Source organism: Hemiscyllium ocellatum, chromosome 3 (genome assembly GCF_020745735.1).
Source record: "Hemiscyllium ocellatum isolate sHemOce1 chromosome 3, sHemOce1.pat.X.cur, whole genome shotgun sequence".
Taxonomy (NCBI): domain Eukaryota; kingdom Metazoa; phylum Chordata; class Chondrichthyes; order Orectolobiformes; family Hemiscylliidae; genus Hemiscyllium; species Hemiscyllium ocellatum.
The window spans coordinates 74719691-74733030 of NC_083403.1; the positions used below are offsets into that span (position 1 = coordinate 74719691).

The 13340-nt window shown below is 41.1% G+C and overlaps 1 protein-coding gene across 1 annotated transcript in view; it reads left to right on the forward strand.

The window, feature by feature from the left end:
• Window positions 1-13340, forward strand: part of trmt11 (tRNA methyltransferase 11 homolog) — a 96558-nt gene that overhangs the window by 7254 nt on the left and 75964 nt on the right. Inside the window, exons 4-7 of the mRNA XM_060821210.1 lie at window positions 4667-4748; window positions 4844-4936; window positions 9539-9673; window positions 12086-12242. Coding sequence (XP_060677193.1) covers window positions 4667-4748; window positions 4844-4936; window positions 9539-9673; window positions 12086-12242 — 467 coding nt within the window. The remainder of the gene's footprint in view (window positions 1-4666; window positions 4749-4843; window positions 4937-9538; window positions 9674-12085; window positions 12243-13340) is intronic.

Genomic DNA, 13340 nt, shown 5'->3' on the forward strand with positions numbered 1-13340 from the left:
CTTAACACTCTTTCTGGGTAGAAATAGTCAATCCAATGCACTGGAAGATACTCTGGCAATGTAATAGAATTATTCTGTTAAACTACCATATAACCTTTATATCCTTGTCTAACCGTAACCACAAATATATCCCCTTGGTTCAGTTGGTAGCACTACGCCTAAGGAAGGAGGATGTGGGTGCACATGTAACTCTGGCATTTGAGCACAAAAATCAAGCCTGATATTTCAGTTTGTTACTGAGTGGGTTACTGCACTGTCAAGAGGTGCTTGTTTTTTGAATGGCTCATTAAACTGAGGGTCTGTGTGTCCACTCAGGTGAGCATAATTCATCCCATCGCATCCCACTTTCACATTAGGAATGCCCTCTATCATGTTGGATAGTGCTATCACTGTGCTAAATGCGACAGACTAGCAGACTAACAGGTCGAGCAACTCAAGACTGGCATCCAGGAGGCACTTGACGTTTCGGATATAAGAAAGGCTCCTTGGATGCTGCCTGACCTGCTGCACTTTTCCAGCAACACATTTTTCAGCTCTGATCTCTAGCATCTGCAGTCCTCACTTTATCCAGGAGGCACTGTGGGCCATCAACAACAGAATTGTACTCCAACACAAACTGTAACCTCATGGCTTGGCATATCCCCTGAACAACCATTACTATCAAGCCAGAGATCAATCGTGGTTCAATGAACAGTGCAGGAAGGCATGCCAGGAGCAGCACCAGACAAAGCTAAAAGTGAGGTGTGAAAACCTGTTGAAGCTACCAAATAGGACTACTTGTGTGCCAAGTAGCATAAGCAGCAAGTGATAGACAGAGTGATGTGATCCCACGTAGAGATGTACAGCATGGAAACCGACCCTTCGGTCCAACCTGTCCATGCCAACCAGATATCCCAACCCAATCTAGTCCCACCTGCCAGCACCCGGCCCATTTCTCTCCAAACCCTCTTAAATGTTGCAATTGTACCAGCCTCCACCACATCCTCTGTCAGCTCATTTCATACACGTACCACTCTGTGTGAAAAAGTTGCCCCTTAGGTCTCTCTTATATCTTTCCCCTCTCACCCTAAACCTATGCCCTTTCGTTCTGGACTCCCCGACCCATCTAATGGATCAGACCTAAGCTCTGCAGTCCTGCCACATCCAGTTGTGGATTGTGGTGGACAATTAAACAACACAGTGGAAGCGAAGACTACACATATATCCCAATTGTAAATGGCGGAAGAACCCAATACATCAGTGAAAAAGATAAAGCTGTACATTCTAAGCAATCTTCAGCCAGACGTGCCATTTAGATGATCCACGTGGGCCTCCTTCATTGATCCCAGCACCACAGGTACCAGATTTCAGCCAATTCGAGTCACTGCATGTGATATCAAGAAACTTTTGGGGGTACTGGAGACAGAAAGCTTATGGGCCCTGACAACATTCTGCCAATAGTACCGAAGATTTGTGCTCCAGAACTTGCCGTTCCCCTAGCCAAGCTGTTCCAGTGCAGTTACAACACTGGCATCTACCTGACAATGTGGAAAATTATCCAGGTATGTCCTGGATTCAAAAAGCAGGGCTAATCCAACCCAGCAACTTATTGCCCATCAGTCTAATCTCAATCATCAGTAAAGTAATGGGAGGTGCCATCAGCAGTGTTATCAAGTAGCAATTGCTCAGCAATAACCTGCTCAGAGTCACTCGGTTTGGGTCACCAAGGTCCCTCGGCTCCAGACCTCATTCTAGCCTTCGTTCAAACATGAACAAAAGAACTGAATTCCAGCAGTGAGGTGAGAATGACAGCCCTTGACATCAAGGCTGCATTTGACCGTGTGCAACATCAAAGAACCTTAGCAAAACTGGAATCAATGGTTATCCAGTAAAACCTTCCACTGGTTTGCGTCATGCCTGACACATTGGGTGCCACGATGGCTCAGTGGTTAGTACTGTTGCCTCAGTGGCAGGGACCTGGGTTCAGTTCCAGTCTTGAGCATTTGTCTGTGTGGAATTGACACATTCTCCCTGTGTTTATGTGGGTTTCCTCCAGGTGCTCCAGTTTCCTCCCACAGTGCAAAGATTGTGCAGATTAGGTGAATTGGCAATGCTGACTTGCCCATCGTGTTCAGGGTTGTGTAGGTTAGGTGTATTAGTCAAGAAACATGTGGAGTAACAGGGTGGGGGAATGGATCTGGGGTGGGCTATTCTTTGGAGGGTAGGTGTGGACTTGTTGGGCCAAATAGCCTGTTTTCACACTGTAGGGATTCAATGATCCTATGATCGGAAAATGGTTGTGGTTGTTGGGGGTCAGTCACCTCAGCTGTAGGACATCTCTGCTGGAGTTCCTCAGGGTAGTGTCCTAGACCCAACTATCTTTAGCTGCTTCATCAATGATCTTCCCTCCATCATAAAGTCAAAAGTGGGGATGTTCGTGGATGATTGTGCAATGTTCAGCACCATTCATTACCCCTAAAATACCAAAGCACTTGTTACGTTTCTTTTACAAGACTGTTTAAATGTTCTGTACTTTTCTGTTTTACATGATTGTAAAGTTTGGAACATTGCCTCTTAATTTTCTTTGTGAGTTTTTCATTTCATTGTTTGATGTCCCTTTCCCTTTCTGATGTACTGCTACCACATACTTTATTTCTCCTCTTCTCTGATAATATTTTTACACTGGTCATTTCAGGCACACCTTCAATTTCTGTTCTAATTGTTTTATTTGCCTAACTGTTCCTTCCTAGCTTCAAACATGAATTTTACTTGCAACTTCCAGACATTGAATTAGTTTAAAACATCCCTCATTGCACTGTTTGCCGTCTGAGCAAATAAATGTTTATGTTGGATTAGTCAAAGCATTTCAATTCAATTCAAGTCTGTCATCTTCCCTTGTTCTAGGATTCATTTCAATGTGCCAAGAATGTGAACCCTTCTCTCTCGCATTGGCTACAGCCTCATTTTTCCTTCAATTTTCCATGTGGCAGCCAATGACTATTGAGGTACCACAGGGATCAGTACTTGGAGCCCAGCTATTCACTGTATATGATTTACATAAGGGAACTAAATTTAATGTCCCAAGTTTGCAGATGACATAAAGCTGGGTGGGATGGTGAACTGTGAAGAGTATACAGAGATGCAAACAGGAAAGCAGATGATCTGAGTGATATTTGATTGGGAAAGGGAGAGTTGCAACATGTCTTGAGGTACACTAGTCGCTGAATGTAGCATGCTGACATAGAGATAGTGAAGAAGACCAATGTAATATTGGCCTTTATAGTGAGAGGATTCAAGTACAGGAGTAGGAGTGTCTTGCTGCATTTGTACAAGCCCTCGGTGAGACCACACCTGGACCATTGTGTGCAGTTTTGGTCTCATTGTCTGAGGAAGGATCTTCTGGCTTTGGAGGGAGTGCAATGAAGGTTTACCAGATTGATTCCTGAGATGTTTGAAGAGAGCATGGATTAGTTAGAACTATATTCACTTTGGTTTAGAAGAATGAGGGGGAATTAAGCTGGTACAATTTGCAATATTTAAATGGCATCTAGATGGGTGTATGAATTGGAAGGGTTTAGAGGGATATGGACCAAGAGCTGGTAAAATGGGACTAGATTAGGTTACGATATCTGGTCAGAATGGACGAGTTGGACCGAAAGATTTGTTTCTGTGCTGTACATCTCTGTGACTGTATGACTCTAAACCTATAAAATTCTAACAGACCTAGACAGGGTAAATGAGAGACAGATGCTTCAAGTGACTGGAGAGTCTCAGCCTAAGGATACTGGGTAGACCATTTCAGACTGAGATGAGAAATTTCTTTTACCCTGAGTGTGACAAACCTGTGGAATTCTCTGTGACAAAAAGAAGTCAAGGTCAAAACATTGAATGTTTTCAAGAAGGAATTAGAAGTGGTTCTTAGGGCTACAGGGATCAAAGAATATGGGAATAAAGTTGGAACATCATCAGCTGTGATCATATTGAATAGTGAAGCAGGTGAAAAGGGTCAAAAGGGCAGTAGTGTGTCGCAAAGGATTACTCCAATACTTTTTTCAGTTATCGATTAGAGCTCTGCCATGTCCCATTGACTGGGCCCTACTGGCTACTGTTGGACATTTAGAGGCTTGATTACTGTCCTGGTGGCAGGGGGAGGCATGGATTTCTTGCGAACTGAGGCTTTTCTTTGATCTGAGCTATAGTAAACCCATCACAAAGTGCAGCTCTTGCCATCAGTCCCAGTTCCTAATGTCTTTGCATTCCCAACTGAACTATGTAAACAAAATTAAGGTGTGAAGCTAGAACTGTTCCTCATTGCCTCATTTTGTATATAACCAATGGCCCATTTTCCATTGGTTATATACAAATTCTTTTCCCCAACATCATCACCTTGTGGAAGCACTGAGGATTTTCAGATAACGTGAAGGGGCATTGTTCCAGGTAGGTTGTTTGCTGCACCCTTTCTCTGACCTTTGTGCCTTGATGTGGGTGTTGCCTTAGTGAAAGCATTGGGAAATTTGGTCCTTTTATCTTTTAAGGAAAACTTTTACAATATGATGGTTAACGAGAATTACTAATGGAATTACAGTTATGGTATTGCTACTGGTGTTTCAGCTAGATCACTGTATGGCATCAGAATCTGTGTTTGAAGAAGTTGTTTTGGACACAACAACCATGCTTTACTTTGCAGATCAATATTTGAGTTGTGGGGTCAAGGAAGAACACATGAAGAACTTTATAACTCACTGAAAAATTATCCTGCAGACAGAATGGTGTGTATGCACAGGAACCATCTACATTGCCTTGTGTATATTGCTAAAACTATAGGTCTGAATTAAATTAACCATATTTATTTTTTCTACTTCAGATCCCATTCCTTCAATGTGGTTCAACCTATCAGATAACGGTTTATGCGTTCAATAAAACACTGACACAAAAAGAGAGGATTCAAAAGATAGATGTATGTATGATATTTCTTCAATCTACTGTCTAAGGTTTAGCTGATGTTTCTTTTCTCACCAATATTGATTAATTTAGAAGTTTGAGAATATTAAGATAGTGAAAATAGCTTCCTCAATGCCTCAGTTGGTAACTAATTGCTAAGTGTGTAACTAATGGCACATGCTGTCAAGGTTTTTCATTCTTGTTCCTCACTAGATTCAATGGTCAGAAGGTGGCACAAAAATTGTTTTCAACACATCTAGGTTAAAGTGGGAGAAGTGATTCCTGCAAAATATGTGGGATGAGGTCAGACTGTACTGATGGTGTTCATAATAGCTAACTGTTGGCACCATCTTACCACACAAATAGAAAAATGAGAACTTGAATAAAGTTTCAGATGCCAATTGTGGTTTTAGAACATGACTCCCAATCTTTGGGACAGATGAGAGATAGATGATTTACCTAAGACTTGCTTTATTTATGGTAGCCACTTCTGCTCAAATTTGATACACTTGTGAAAATAATGGAAGATTTTATGTAATAATTTGCTCTGGGAAAATCTTTAATCTTCTCAATGTTTTGACTTGCTATTCTTATTATACATTTTCATCAATAATTTAAGGAAATGTCTTTTTCTTCAGCCAATAGAATTACAGAGTCCCTCAAGTGTGGAAGCAGGCCTTTTGGCCTGTTGAGTCCACACCAACCCTCCAACAGCATCCCACCAAGATCCACTCCCCTACCCTATCCCTGAAATCCTGCATTTCCCATGGCTAATCCACCTAGCCTGTACATCCCTAGACATTATGGACAATTTTGCATGTCCAGTCCACCTAGCCTGCACATCTTTGGATTGAGAGAGGAAACCAGAACACCTGGAGGAAACCCACACTGACACAGCGAATGTGTAAACTCCACACAGACAGTCACCTGAGGTTGGAACTGAATCAGGATCCCTAGGGGTGTGAGGCAGCAATGCTAACCACCGAGCCACTGTGCTGCCTATACTATATAACTACTTAACTAATCTCACAGTCTAACTTCTTGTCAAGAATGCTGAAAGCAGCAAATATTTTAAGTAAGTTTGAAGACCATAAGAAATAGGATCATGAGTGAGTCGTTTGGTCCCTCGAGTCTGCTCCATCCTTCAACTGGATCATGGTTCATCCGACATTCTCATATCCACTTCTCTGTGTTTTCCCTGTAACTCTTGATTTCCCCTACTGATCAAGAGTCTATCTATCTCGGCCTTAAATATGCACAAAGATTCTGCTCCCACACCTCTCCGTATTCAAGCAGGAGGCTGGAAGAGCACAACAAGCCAGGCAGCATCAGGAGGTGGAGAAATCAACATTTCGGGTATAACCCTTCTTCAGCTCTCTTTGGCAAGGAGTTTTAAAGACCTTCAACTCTCTGAGAAAACAAACTACTCTATCTTAAATTATCACCCATTAACTCTAAGCTGTGCCTTCTTATCCTAGACTCTCCCATGAGGACAAATGTCCTCTCATCATTTACTGTCTCAAGGTTTTTAAGGATCCTATATGTTTCAATGAGATTACCTCTCAATCTTTTAAATTCCAGTAAGTCGAGTCCCAACCTGTTTAGCCTTTGCGCATCAGACAATCCCCCCACATCAGGGATCATCCGTGTGAACCTTCTCTGAACTTCCTCCACCAAAATTGTATTTTTGCATAATTAAGAGGGCCAAAACCGCACTCAGTACTCCAGCTGTAGTCTCACCAACAGTTGTAGTCACACTTCCCTCCTCTTGTATTCCAACCCTCTTGAAATGAGGCCCAGAATTCCATTAGCCCTCCTGATTTTTTGCTTACGCCTATATGCTCACTTTATGTTTCGTGTTTAAGTATCTCCATGAAAATATTTATGCCTGGATTTGCCTTGCTTTTTAACACTTTCAGTTACACTCTTATCAGTGCAGGGTGACACTTGCGAAGATAGATAGTAAACCTCAACTTACATCGATTATATTTAATTATTTCCTTGTTGCTACTATCATTGGTAGAGACCTGGGAGTAGGCTATCTACCTAATTGACCAGTGTTAGCAGGAAGTATGAGAAGAAAAATGAATATTCATAAAAATATTATTTGTAGAATAGCCAGCCAACATTATGGCTGTTGCATGACTTGCCTCAATGTTCTGCCCTTCCATCATTGCTAGTCTGTGCCTATTGTGTGGGCAGCTACAGGATATACTGCAGAAACTGACCATCTTCCAGCTTCCACCTCAGTCACCTTTTCTATCAACATGGCAATTGTATGAGTTGCTTTTTCAAAGGACGGTGATGGAAGCAACTCTTAATGATATAATGGCTCATGAAATACTGTGTCCCGTACTAGTTGCTCAGTTATGCAAAGGATATTATTAGGCTGGAGAGGGTTCAGAAGAGACTTACCAGGATGTTGCTGGGCATGGAACGTTTGACTTAGGCTGGATAGGCTGGGAATTTTTCGCTAGAGTGTAGGAGGTTGAGAGGCAACCTTCTAGAAGTTTAGAAAATAATGAGTATAGATCGAGTTAATGGTAGTTGCCTTTTCTGTAAGATGGGGGATTTCAAAACCAGGGTGCACACTTTTGATGTGAGAGGAGAGAGGTTTCTAAAAAAAAAGACATGAGGGCAATCTTTTTACATAGAGAGTAGTTAATGTGTGGAATGAACTTCTAATGAAATGGTGGATGGGGGTTCAATTTCACCACTTAAAAGATATTTGGATAAGTATATAAATAGGAAAGGTTTGGAGGGATAGGGGCCAGGAGCAAGCGGGTGGGACTAGTTTATTTTGAGATTATGCTTGGCATGGACTGGTTGGATTGAAGGGTCTGTTTCTATGCTGTATGACTGTATGATACAAACATCACTGGTAGTAATGCTGTCACATCTAAGTGACAAATTGTTCAGAATTGGACATATATTCATATTCCTTCATAATTGTTGGATCAATATTCTTGTATTATCTACCTTCACGATTGTTATAAGCACCTCACTACAAGGACTAAAGTGCCTCAAGGAGAAGACCCAGTATTATCATCTTGGGGCAACTAGCAGTGGATATCATTCCATGCTTTCCAGTGTCACTCCGATCGTGAGAGAACATCAGGTAGAAACACCAGGAGCTAGAGTGGGAATGTGTAAGATGCACGTGTGTTAGGAAAGGACTGATTAGAACTTGCTGTCAGGTCAGAGTGAGTCATTGGGAGAGGGTGACTGCTGGTTTGAAGAATTGCATTTGTTGAAGAAAAATAACAAAAGATCCTTTGATCTAGGGGTAAGGTGAGGGTAATCTTTTGTTTATGGGACTTGCTAGTCAGTCCGAGGTTCAGTGTTCAATTCATTTGTGAAATACATGATGACTCTTCATTGGGAAAGTAACTACGCAACTGCCAGGTAGTGTGAGACACCAAGCTGAGACGCCAGTGGTTGATGAAAAGGACCTACTGCTTTTGCCTAGCCTGGCCTATTTATGTCTTCAGCCCCTCACTACACAGGTGACTCTTCAGCCTCTTGTGCATCGAGGGATGTGTAATTTCAGTATCATTCACATCTCATTCCAAGGACAAAATAAAAGGGTGTCCACAGAAAGAGAGAATCTGGTGTGTTTATGTTAAGTTGCTGCACATTAGCATAAGGATAAATACTGTCACTGACAACCCCCACTGTCAACATCCTGAGAATTGCCATTGACCAGAAACTGAACTGGACTAGCCTTATAAATACAATGACTATAACAACAAGACAGAAGCTAGGAATTTTGCAGGGACAAACTGGCCTCCTGTCACTTCAAAACCTGTTCATTATCAACATGGCATAAATCAGCAATGGATGGAGTACACCTCACTTGCCTGGATGAGTTCAGCCCCAACAACACTCTAGCTTAAGGCCACCAAGGACAAGGCAGTTGTCTTGATTTGCATCACATCCACAAACATTCAATCATTCCACCATTGACACACAGTAGCAACTGTGTGTACTGTCTACAAGACGTACTACAGAAGTTCACCAAAAATCCTTAGACAGCACCTTCCAAACCCACGACCACTTCCGTCTGGAAGAACAAGGGCATCAGATACATGGGAATATCACCACCAGCATGTCCCCCTCCAACCCACTCACCATCTTGACTTGGAAATGTATTGCTATTCCTTCACTGTTGCTGGGTCAAAATCCTGGAGCTCCCTCTCTAATGTCATTGTGGGTGTACCTACAGCACATGGACTGCAGCAGTTTAAGAAAGCAGCTCACCCACCACCTTCTCAAAAGCACCTAGGGAAGGGCAAGAAATGCTGGCCCTGCCAACAATGTCCACAAGTAAATACAAAAATCTCACCAAGCCTGAATTTTCCTACTGAAACTGTGGTTATAATTCACCTATGTCTTATAATTAAAAAGGTGGCCTTCAATGCTTTATAAATATTAGAAAGTAAGAGTGAGGCCTGGGCCATTCCATAAGACGATTATACAAGGTACTGGGTACTGTCTTTATCACAAGACTAACATGCCAACCAATGCATTGGTCTAATAATCTCAAGTTGTCAAAATGTAAAAAAAGTTCTGTTGAACATGTGATTTTGTCTCAAATGTTATTTCATGTTCTTTACAGAGTTTAGACTTTCTTCCCTTTCAAGGAACAGTGAATCTAAAGAATCCAGAGCATGTGTTTTGGTTACTTGAAGACTATGGCACAGACCCGAATAACGCTCCAGAGCAACCCTTTTCTATTTACTTTGGAAGATGGGTGAGATTTGTAGAATAATTTCCTCTGTGGAAATTTATTATTCATTGATATTAACATTTTTGTATTCTTCCCTCACTGGATGAATGTCCTGTTTGACGTTCAAACAAGAAAATGTCTGAAGTTTTAACCCCTCATCAATACTGGTTTAGTTGGTCTGAACATGATTGGTAGTGGAATGGCTCAATTGACCTCCATGCTTAACCTGTGGGGGGACCTACCCTGCCAGGATACCTACTGTAACATGTGGTTTAAATAAAAATGAAAATAGATATTTAGTATTTTTATGTGATGACTTGCATTGTTAAGTAGCCTGTAAACACTTGAGGGCTCAAAACCCTGTTTTGCATTTGGTTTATGAGGGTTTTGGTTATTGGAGTGAGTGAAAACTAGCACAGGGTTTTTTTTATGCTGGTCTCCATCCTATGAGTCCTGAACTAAAGTTTTCCTTAGCTAAAAGAGTTGGGTACTTTGTCTGTTTTTCCTTCGTGGGATTGCTGCGATGATATGGCCAATGGAATTCCTTCCCATCATGCATCTGGTTTCCCTAGTACACTGTACATTTTGAATGAAGCAGGTGTGCAGTACTTTAAGGCAGTGATGCTCTTGACGCTATTACTGCAGTGAATGATAAAACTGGCATTCCACCAAAAGGGCCCCATTGTGCTAACTTTCTTCCATTTGCTTCAGTGACTGTTCAACACCAGAAGTTCAACTTCCTCCTCCTCATTCAGCTGTGTCTCTGCATGGTAGGTAGTTGCCTACTTCATATAAATACCTGATCCTGGGAATTGTAGTGGAGGCAGGGTTATAACTCTGTGGTGATCTTGCTCCATTCCATTATGTCAGCAGAACAGGAGCATGAGCCTTTTTTTCCCCAGACTGTCTAGATACATTCCTGAAGAATGGATAATTGATCAGGAGGGAGCAGGGGATATTTATCTACAGCACCCAAAGAATCCGTGTATTCAAGGGAAGTGGAGGCCAGTTAGAAGGTTTAAAAACAAAAATTTCCTCTGTTAAATAATTTAAGTAATTGTAAGTAGTTGGCAGAATTCCATCATGAGGGATGATGGGAATGCATTCTCAGAACCTTTACATGGTTAGGTGAGATCATGTGTTGCACTTTCTGAATAAACTAATTTTAGAAGGGTAAACTCTGCTACGAGTCCCCATGTGAAGTTCTCCCTTCCTGATGTTACAGGATAATCTCTGCTTATGCCTTGTTGTGGCGCTAGCTTTGGAGCTTCTGAAATCACGTTCTATGGTAGTGGTGAATTTCCACTCACTGCGGGTTTCCTGTTTGCATTAGACATCTGTTTCTGACTTGTCATAATGGATGTTAAGGACTTTCATGTCTCTTGATAGCATCCTTGAATCAGAGCTTCAGACATCTTGCCCATCTCTTGGCATGGGCTATCTGCACAAGCAGTATTTCATAGAATCATAGAATCCCAACAATGTGGAAACAGGCTCTTCTGCCCAACAAGACCACACTGACTCTCTGAAGAGTGTCCCACCCAAACGCATTCCCCTACCCTATTACTCTACATTTACCCTGACTAATGCACCTAACTTACACATCCCTGAACACAGTGGGCAGTTTAGTGTGACCAGTTCACCTAACCTACACACATCTTTAGATATCTTTGGGAATGCATCCATCATCCATCCTGTACATATGCCCAAGCCAGCCAAACCTTCTGTGCTTCATTAGCATGCTTAGAATTATTTGCTCTGAAAAGGATTACTTCATTGGTGGACTTGGTGATGCAGCAGTATGCTGAAAATGTGGGCCTTGTCGATGAGCATCTTAGTCCTGTGGGTCAGGGTTGTTGAATGACTGACTGACTGTTTTTTGAGTTGGCAATAGTTGGTGGCTGATTTTCCATTGTAAATGCTGGGCTCTTCATTAATAGACAGGGTGTTTGTCACCGTAAATCCAAGGCAACAGAATATCACTGACTATTCTCAGTGATGGGTTGTTCAGTCCGATCACACTTGGAGAGACAACATCATGTTCAATACTAGTTCCCTTAGTGCTTAGGGTGAGGGGTAAAAAGACACAGTAACAGGGCTGATTCTCTTTGGGCAACTGATGCAACATCACCCGTAGACAACATTCTCTGTTCAGAACATGCTATCCTTTGTCTTGACATTCAGTCCTGGTAGATTGAGGAGTTTAAATGATATACAATGAAGGATTCCAGAGAATTGGTAAACTTATTGATTAGTAGAAGCTAGAAATCTTGATTGAAAGTTTTGTATATATCTCATTAATCAAAATGTAAAATATATTGCAGCATTAAATAATTTTCATCAAAAAGATTGGTAATAGTGAATACTTAAAGAAAAAGTTTGGAGAATTAAAATAAGTGAATACTTAATTTGCTGCTATGATCCATTCTGTTTTAGCTTGCTGATGGTCGAAGGGAGTTAATCAACTTATACAGTGTGAAGAAGCGTCATTTCATTGGGAATACCAGTATGGATGCAGGTCTTGCGTTTCTAATGGCAAATCACGCAAAAGCAAGAGCTAATGACTTGGTATTTGATCCATTTGTGGGAACAGGTAAAAAGATGGATTTAAGAGAAATCTTTAACAGTGCAAGCTTTATTCCATTTTTTTAACTGCTAAGTATTTTATTTATTTTCCCATCATTGTTTAAAAAATTCTAAAGGCATGTTATGCAGGCAACACATAGATGCAATTTAAATAGGTGCTTGATTGTATGGACCTAAATATTGCTGAACAGAGGGATGTGTTGCTTCCTTGAATAAAAGGGCAGTGTTGAACAGATTGTACCTGTACTCACTGGAGCTTAGAATAAGAGGTGATCATATTGAAGCATGTAAAATTCAGAGGGAGCGTGACTAGATAGATACTGAAAGAATTATTCTCCTCACAGAAATATCTAAAACAGGGCGGAAGGATACAATTTCAAATTAAGCCCTTTTATTCTGTCTTTCTCATCAGGACAAATGCAAGAATGCCAAATTTCAGATAATCATAACAATTTATAAGCTGGTTTAAAAAACACAAAGTCCTCCTTTGGGGATGTTCAATCTGTGTAAAAAGGACAAACAGAATGTGTCTGCTCAACCAATCAGGCTGAACAATCCTCATTGAGGCACACAGAGTCTAAATTGAGAATTTTAATTCAGTATCAAATTATGTACAGAGAGTCAAAGAAAAATAAAATTTACAGTGAACAGCGATAGAAAAAGTAACATTTTAATTTTGCAGATGCAAACAATCTTTATAATCTGAAGGAATGTGAATCCACACTTAGAAAAATTTGCTTTTCAGAGTAAAAAGATTGTTTGACAATAATTAAAACATATTGTGATATTTAAAATTAGGTTAATGCTGAAAGGGACGAGGCCAGTCTATATTTGGCTTGTTTGCTGGGTAACTAGTATTGCAGATGTAAACCATGTAAATGCCTGGTCTTTGAGGCATTGGTATGGCAAAGCTTGTGGAGGAGCAGGGACAATTCATAGCAGGTTTCCCAATTTATTTTTAACTGTACCTATGTGCACCTTGCAAGTTGCTGACTGACGTACTGTCGTGGCATGACCACCCATAAGGACAGAACATAAGCCTATAAGAAATGGGATTAGGTGTAGTCCATTTACTGCCCTGAATCTACTCTGCCATTTAATATTA